General features: G+C 51.0%; 1 protein-coding gene across 3 annotated transcripts; it reads left to right on the top strand.

The window, feature by feature from the left end:
- The first annotated feature begins 204 nt into the window (after positions 1-204).
- On the top strand, positions 205-6,276 carry LOC129500917 (leukocyte immunoglobulin-like receptor subfamily A member 6). Of its 3 annotated transcripts, none has more exons than XR_008662615.1 (13): positions 205-278; positions 437-472; positions 644-928; positions 1,073-1,375; positions 1,598-1,894; positions 2,105-2,407; positions 2,686-2,736; positions 3,619-3,747; positions 4,074-4,116; positions 4,195-4,232; positions 4,441-4,493; positions 5,006-5,291; positions 5,491-5,532. XR_008662615.1 is itself a non-coding variant. In XM_055311828.1 (13 exons), exons 1-13 carry the CDS (start codon positions 245-247, stop codon positions 5,635-5,637), a joined length of 1,764 nt encoding a protein of 587 aa, XP_055167803.1. In that variant the 5' UTR covers positions 205-244; the 3' UTR covers positions 5,638-6,276. The 3 variants fall into 3 exon arrangements, 2 of the variants coding, with proteins under 2 accessions (XP_055167803.1, XP_055167804.1); XM_055311828.1 differs by having other exon boundaries at positions 5,247-5,291; positions 5,491-6,276; XM_055311829.1 differs by lacking the exon at positions 5,491-5,532 and having other exon boundaries at positions 5,006-5,385.
- Positions 6,277-8,645: the final 2,369 nt, after the last annotated feature.

An 8,645-nucleotide genomic window follows, 5' to 3' on the forward strand; every position in this document is an offset into this window, starting at 1 on the left:
CTGATCTCCTCACCAGGACAGGACATCTCAGGAAGACTCGGGATCCACTGCAGTGGCCTCAAGGACACCAGAGCCAGGCTAGGCCTCTGGGGACTGGCTGTTCCCCTTCCTGTAGGGCTGATGATGTGATAACCCCGTGACAGTGAGGACTGGGCTCTGAGTGGCCACACCCTGTGTGTCTATCTGTCCTGCAGGCACCGAGGTCCCTCCATCTTTACAGCTGGGCCAGAGACAGGAGACGGCCATGACCCCCACCCTCACAGTTCTGCTCTGTCTAGGTGAGAGCCAAGGGGGGGGAGGGAATGCCTTACTCTGGGAGGGACCTGCCCCACAGCCAGGCCCTGGCCTGTCAGAGATCCCAGGCTCAGAAGGCTCATGGAGAGGAGGTGTTCTGTTCAGGATTTGGGGCAAACCTCTCACAGGGACTCTCTTCCAGGGCTGAGTGTGGGCTCCAGGACCCAAGTGCAGGCAGGTGAGTCTGTCCCCAGGGATCCCACTCCCACCTCCTCACTGGGGACAGAGAACACCCACCAGGCAGGGAGGAAAGAGATCAGCAGCTCTGGGCTGACAGAGGGTCCCCCTCTGGGGGTTTGGAAATTGGGGGTGGGGAGGGTCTTGTGACGCAGCCTCTGTTTCCTTCCAGGGACCCTCCCCAAACCCACCATCTGGGCTGAGCCAGGCTCTGTGGTCCCCTGGGAGGCACCTGTGACCATCTGGTGTCAGGGGAGCCTGAAGGCCCAGGAGTACTTCCTGTATAAAGAAAGACACTCAGGGACCTGGAACAGACAGCCTGCACTGGAGCTCAAAGACAAGGCCAAGTTCTCCATCACACACATGACAGATGTATATGCAGGACAATATCACTGTTACTATAGAAGCACCACTGCCTGGTCTAATCCCAGTGACCCCCTGGAGCTGGTGGTGACAGGTGTGAGCCCACTCAGGTCTCCAGCCCAGGCTCTGCCCTCAGGAAGAGGGTCTGCTCTCAGGGTGTTGCCCTCTCACAGCCCATCCCTGGGGATCATGTGGGGGGATCTGAGCCCCATTTAACACAGCGCCTCCCCTCTCCTAGGGATGCACAGCAAACCCAGCCTCTCAGTCCTTCCCAGCCCTATCGTGCCCTCAGGAGGGAATGTGACCCTCCAGTGTGTATCATGGACAGGATTCCACAGGTTCGTCCTGATGAAGGAAGGACAACGCCAGCTGTTCTGGACCCGGAACTCCCAGCAAGCACCTAGTATGGGGTTCTGGGCCCTGTTCCCTGTGGGGCCTGTGATCCCCAGCCTCATGTGGACATTCAGATGCTATGGTTATTACAGCAACACCCCCCAGCAGTGGTCACTCCCCAGTGACCCCTTGGAGCTGTTGATCTCAGGTGAGAAAGCCTGGTTTTCGTCCCATCCATGGTTTGAGGCACCAAACAAGTTTCAGGGACTAACCTACCAGGGAAGCCCCAGATGTGAGAGTGGGGTCAGGGGACCACAGAGGTCACAGGTCAGAGACTCCGAGGGTGAGGGACATAAGACCTGGGGATTAGGACAGGAGAAGGGAGGTTTGAGGTAATCAGCCCCTACAATCCACGGCTGGTCTTTCCTAGGTGTGTTGGGGAAGCCCTCCCTCCGGATCCAGCAGAGCCCTGTTGTGACCTCTGGACAGAATCTGACCCTCCAGTGTCTCTCTGATGTCAGCTATGACAGATTTGCTCTGTCCAAGGAGGGGGCACGTGACCTTCTTCATCGTCATGGCCGGCAGTCCCAGGCTGGGCTCTCTGGGGCAGACTTCACCCTGGGCCCAGTGAGACCCTTCCACAGGGGCCGGTACACATGCTACGGTGGACACAACCTCTCCTCCCAGTGGTCAGCCTCCAGTGGCCCCCTGGACATCCTGGTCGCAGGTGAGGGGCCACAGTGCAGGGAAAGCCCCAGACTCTACACAGGTCCCTGTGAGGGAAGCCCAGGTGATGGTGGCCAACCTGGGAGGTGGGGTCTCCAGGGAGGGAAGAGACAGAAATATGGGATGAGGATGGGAGAGACTCAGAGGACACAGAGAGATTCAGGTCAGAACTAGGGCTGGACAGCCCCTCACCCACCCTTCCTCTCTCTAGGACAGTTCCCCTACATGCCCTCCCTCCGGGTGCAGCCAGGACCCACTGTGGCCCCAGGAGAGAATGTGACCCTGCTGTGTCAGTCACTGAGCTCTGTGGATATTTTCCTTCTGTCCAAGGAAGGGGCAGCCAATCCCCCACTGCGTCTTAGATCAAAATACTCTTCTGGGCTGTACCAGGCGGAATTCTCCATGAGTCCTGTGACCTCAGCCCACAGAGGCACCTACAGGTGCTATGGCTCATTCAACACCTCCCCCTACTTGTTGTCACACCCAAGTGTCCCCGTGAAGATCCTGGTCTCAGGTGAGGGCCCCGACCCTGTCTCCTTCATATGCCACATTGTCCTCAGGGCCCTGTGCCCACAAGAGCATGGGGCTGGGATGGAGGAGAGGGGCTCTGAGGGAGTCCACCCTTCACACTGTCCTCCCACTCCTGCCCCTTCCCTCACCCCCATCACCAGAATTTTCCACGTGGAGGCAGAGGAGTACCTGGGGACCTCAGGGTAAATGAAGAGGAGGGGTGTGAGCATAGACAGGGTCTTTAAGGGAAGCTCCTGCCCCCTCTCCTGTCTTTTTGCCCAGGATCCTCTGGACACCATGGCCCCCCACCCACAATATCCAGCCCAACAGCTGGTGAGTCACAGGGGCATCCGTCCAGGGGCTTTGGTTCCAGTCTCTCAGAGATGAAAGGGGGCCGATGAGCACCTGGGGTCTCGGCTGGTGGAGGAGGCTGGGTGTTCATGGGATAGGGAGGGGTGGGGACCCATCTGGGGGAGGGGCAGCAGGTGCAGTGGAAGCACACAGGCCCTCCCCTGACCCTCTACTGACCCCAGGAGGCTCTAAGGGTAAGTGAGGGTCTCTGTCAGGAGGTGGTGGGTGGGTCATGGGGATCAGGGCTGAGTTACACCCTCACTTCATGACCCTCTACATTCCTTGTCTTGGACATGCCCCTCCCATGTGTGGGCCTCAGTTTCCCCAAGTGTAAAAGAGAGAGTCATGGCCCAGATTAGATTTGTCCTCGGTTCTAACCATGGCTCTGACCTCCTGGGAGAGGAGGGCTCATGGGGAAGTTACCCAAGTCATGATTCTAGGGGAGGTGTCTGTCCCTCTGCAGCAGTGACAGTGATATTGTAGGGGGAGGGGGGAGGGAAGTTGATGGCTGGGGGTGTTGAGGTCTGGAAGGACCCTCAGCTCAGGATGAAGATGCTGGGACAGATCCTGCCCCAGATGAGGAGCCCAGAGCCTCGGAGTGGTGACCTCACAGGGGAGGCATGAGTAGAGCACCTTCATCCCAACTTCCTGTCCCAGCCCTGCCACCTCCACACTGGACGACCTGGGACACGTGATTGACCCCTCTGTGCCTCAGTTTACAGTCTGTGGAGCAGGTGGGAGGGACGGCAATCCCCTGCTGCATGATTGTTGTCAGAATCACAGGTGCAAGCACAGAGCCCAGCAGGTGCCTGGCACACAGTAGGTGCTCAGTAAAATGGAATCACTGGCTCATTCATGGTATAGCTCCTGCCCAAGGTCCTAGCTGGTACCTCTACATCCTCATCGGGGCCTCGGTGGCCTTCATCCTGATGCTCTGCCTCCTTATCCTCCTCCTGGTCCGACAGCAACATCGGGGCAAATGCAGGAAGTCGAGTAAGAAGGGGCTGAGGCACCCCAGGGGTAGTGGTGCTCTGTGGGCTGACCCAGGGTGGACTCAGGGCAGCGGCCAGAGGGAACCCAGAGAGGTGGGAAAGGCCGATGTAGGACACTTCTACAGAATCTCAAGTCAGAGAGTCTAGACAGAAAACACCCAGGTTGGCTCCCATGTGCCAATAGAAGGTGCTCCCCTCTTTTCAATCTTGGGAGATGGAGAAACACACAGGCAATGCGGGTGAAGGGCTCCTTTCCCTGGTATCACATGGAGGCAGGAGGTTGTAACCTCCCATTCCTGAGGGATCCTGATTCCTAATGTCCGGCAGGGGATGCAGACCCAGAGCCCAAGGACAGAGGCCTGCAGGACAGGTAACTCCTGCCCACAGACCCCTAGACTCCCATCCACCCGCCCCCTGCATGCCCTCTGACACCATGTCTCCTCCCCAGCTCCGGCCCAGCTGCTACCACCCAGGAGGAAACCCTCTGTGAGAGGAAGGGGCTGCCTTGGGGGTGGGCTGGGAAGGTTTGGGGTAAGGGGTGAGGACTCAATTCCCACATGCATGACCTTAGCACCTAACCTCACCCCTGGATCCCCTGGGTCACAGCCTCCTCGTCTGGGAGCAGGTCAGGGCCTGCACCCCTTGAGAGAGCTCAGGGAACCCGCCAAGACACACACCCCTTTCTACTCCACAGATGCTGCTGTGCAAGACACATGGCCTGAGGAAGGGGTCGAGCTGGACCATCGGGTGAGACCCCCGCTCCCATCTGGACCATAGGGTCCTCTTGGTGCCAAACTTAATCCGATACATGCTTCTCTGTCCTCACACCACCCTGTCTCAGCTCTGTCCCACGTGTACCCTCTCCCTTCTTGGGCACTTAGGTCATCCCGCTGTGACCTCCTGGGCCCTCCTCCCCATGTCTGGCTACCCATCCACTGTCTGACTTCTTGTTGTTGGGATGCATACCCAGATCTCAACAGGGTGCATGAAGAAGTGAATCACCCACAAGTCTCTAGGCCTCCTTCATTCATTCACTCAGCAGAGGAGCACAAGCAGTCTAATATTACCAGGCCCCACCTAGTGTTGCAAGCTCAACAGTAAGCAAAACTGAACCATACTCAGTGAGCTCTCCTTGTGGGTGTCAGACAGTATGCAAAGAAGCTGCGGCATCCTCAAGCACAAAGTGAGGCTAAGAAATATAAAACAAGATATAGGAGTAGCAAGTGCAAAGGTCCTGAGGCAACAACATGGTTTTTCAGGAACATGGGTCATATGGCTGGTGCCAAATGGGCAAGAAAAGGTGTCAGGAATAGAACCAGAGCCATAGAAAGAAAACATCACATGCTTCAAGGCTCAGGAAGTCCCTGCAGAGTCCAGCAGGAAAGTGACCTAATCTGCCTGAAAGTTTGAAAGCATTACTCTGGCCACAGTGTGGCAAATTGACTGAAGTGATGGAGTGAATTCAAGGAGACAAACCTCCCCCTCACTGTCTGTCTGCAGAAGAACACACAGGATGAAGAACCCCAGGGAGACATGTATGCCCAGGTGAGCTACTCATGATCAAGTCCCAGGCAGGTCCTGGCCACTCCTCCTTCCTCCCTTTCAGGAGGATTGCAGGACTCAGAGGACAGACAAGCAGAGGAAGATAGGTGGATGGACAGTCAGGTGGGCCCTGTCTTCTCTGATCTCCCTGGCTTCCCCCCACCCCAATGCCAACCTCCCCTCTCACTCTCCCCTGCTGCAGGCTGCTGCATCTGACACCCCCCCAGATGTGACCTACGCTCAGCTGAACCACTTGACCCTCAGACAGAAGACAAGTGCATCCTCTCCCTCCCAGTCAGGGGAGCCCTCAGCAGAGCCCAGCGTGTATGCTGCTCTGGCCATTCACTAGCCCAGGAAGGACCCAGACTCCACGGACCCAAGGAAGGCACAGGACCTGCCCATAGTGGGTGCTACCAGCCAGCCTGGACTCCTCACACAGACCACTAGGAACTCCTGGGACCCTTTGCAAGTCACCCAATTCTGCCCTCAAAGATAGCTAATATCCCTACACTATGGAAATTAAAGCAGTGGACTTCTCAATAACCCAGGAATTTAATGAGAAAACCAAAATGGAAATGAGAGAATGTTTACACTGAGGGATAATGTAAATGTTACACATCAAACCTATGAAATGGGAAAATTAAGAACCAAATCAATGACCCAAGGTATCATACCAAGAATTTAGGGGAAAAAATAGCAAATTATTCCAAATGAAGGTAAGAGGAGGGAAATTATAGTGATACACAATGAGGCTACTAATTAGGACAAACAAAAAATAGAGAAGAATCAATAAACCTAAAATCTTCATTTTTGCAAATATTAATCACATGTATAAATCCTAGCTACAACACCCAAGGAACATAAAGAGAGAAGGCTTACATCACCATTATCAGTATGGCATCTCAGCCTACAGACTTTAAATCAATAACAGAATGTATTATGTTCATTTGTTATTGATTGTTATATTATGAACAATTTTATGACAAAATATTAGAAAATGTAGATGAAACAGAAATATACGTTACCAAAAAATAAATAATTTAAAAATTAAAAATGAAAATAAAAAAATAAAATAAAATAAATAAATAAAAAGAAATCTACATTACCAAAATGATGGTCACAGGAATAAATAGAAAAATAAGAATTGCTGTATGTATAAAAACATGGTGAATATGTAATTAAAGTTTTTCTGACAAAGTGAACTGAGTCTAGAAAATTCCACTGGTGAATGCCTCCAAATACTGATGCACTCATGAAATACACACACACACAGACACATGGGCACAGCCACATACACATGAATATGTGAAAACACACAAACACGCAAACACACATGCACATACATGAGCACACCTACATATGCAGAACACAGGAACACAGATAAACACACATGGACGCACAAGGATACACTTACATACACAAGAACAGACACATCTATATACACACAAACATATGAACATACGTGAACACTGAGACACATCTTCATGCATGAACATGTGAGCACACACTGACACATGCATACAAGTACATGAATACATGTGAACACACACATGCATGTGAACACACTCACATGAACACAAGACCCGTATACACACATGAGCATGTGAACACATATGGACACACAGACATACTTGCACAAATGAACACACATGTGAACACAGAGACCCATATGAACACACAAACACATGCAGACACATGACATACTTGCACCCGTGAACATGTGGAATACACTGACACATACATACAAACACATGTGAATACACTCACAGGAACACATGAGCACACAATGAACATACAGGCCTTATGAACACATGAACATGTGCAGACACACAGACACACCTGCACACATGATTATGTGAACACACATACACACATACACGTACCAAACTTTCACAGGCTTCCCTTGAGAATAAAGAAAGAAAGAACACTTCCCTAGCACATTTAATCAGGCCAGAAAAACAGAAATTGACATGAAAACCTGACAAGAAGAACCAACCAATTAAATAAAAGGGGAAAAATGTGATAAGCACTGAATGGATAGAATAAAATGGTATTGACTATTCATGGATGACAAAATTGTGTGCATGAACTATCCAAAATGATATAAAGATCTGTTATTACTCTAATCTGAAAAGGATTTACACCATGCCACTGGAAATACCATCAATATACAAAACGTGATTGGGCACCTGGATGGCTCAGTGGTTGAGCATCTGCCTTTGGCTCAGGTCATGATCCCAGGGTCCTGGGATCGAGTCCCACATCAGGCTCCCTACAGGGAGCATGCTTCTTCCTCTGCCTATGTCTCTGCCTCTCTCTGTGTGTCTCTCATCAATAAATAAATAAAATCTTTTTTAAAAAATACAAAAATCTATTGCATTTCAGATGTTCAATGTGGGGCCAAAAGGAAGTGGATGTATGTTTCCCTACATAAAGCACAGCTGAAATTCCTACATCATATGAACAAGAAACATAAGAATACTCCAAAAAGCAGAACAAAGGTGGCTGCCCAGCTAAAACCATGAAGACCCCAGGAATAACACAGCAGGTGTCACAGGAGGGCACATGGGGACCTGGACTGTGCCTTCCACCTGGCAGTAATGAGTCAGTACCCCAGCAATGTGTGAGAAAGACTTCTGTGATAGAAGATTTAAATAGGATCCAGACCCTCAAAATATATCCAAATGCCCAGGTTTCAGGGCACTTGGGTGGCTCAATCGGTTAAGCATCTGCCTTTGGCTTAGGATATGATCCAGGATCCTGGGATTGAGTCCTGCATCAGGCTTCCTGCTCAGCGGGGAGTCTGTTTCTCCCTCTTCCTCTGCCCATCCCCCAAGCTCTGTCTCACTCTCTCTTGCTCTCTCTCGCTATATCAAATAAATGAATAAATAATGTTTAATGCCCAGGTTTCAATTTTTTAAAAAATCATTCATCATAACAAGAACCAGGAAAATCACCTGTGGAGTGAGGAAAGAGCACTGTGCACAGAGCTAGCTCTCAGATGCCACAGGTGCTGTTACCTGAGAAGGACTATAAAGTGGCCATAATAGAATGTTGCAAGAAGCCGTTAGACACAAACACGTGCTTCAGATAAATCTAAAAAGAAGGAAGTGGAGGAGGGGAAAATAGAAGATCTCAGCAAAAAAAAAGAAATAGAAGATATATAAAGAAGAGCAAAAATGGACATTTTAGATGGGAAAAAATACAGTAATCAGAATAAAAGGCTCCATGGATGGCTGGACTTGATGACAGCATGGAGAGCACAAAGATGATGAAAGACGAATAATAGAAAGTACTGGCAATGGGATGGAACACATTAGGGAAGGAGATGGGCCCCTTGGAGTGTTAACAGGAGAT

The sequence above is a fragment of the Nyctereutes procyonoides genome, unplaced genomic scaffold (assembly GCF_905146905.1).
Source record: "Nyctereutes procyonoides isolate TBG_1078 unplaced genomic scaffold, NYPRO_anot_genome, whole genome shotgun sequence".
Lineage (NCBI taxonomy): Eukaryota > Metazoa > Chordata > Mammalia > Carnivora > Canidae > Nyctereutes > Nyctereutes procyonoides.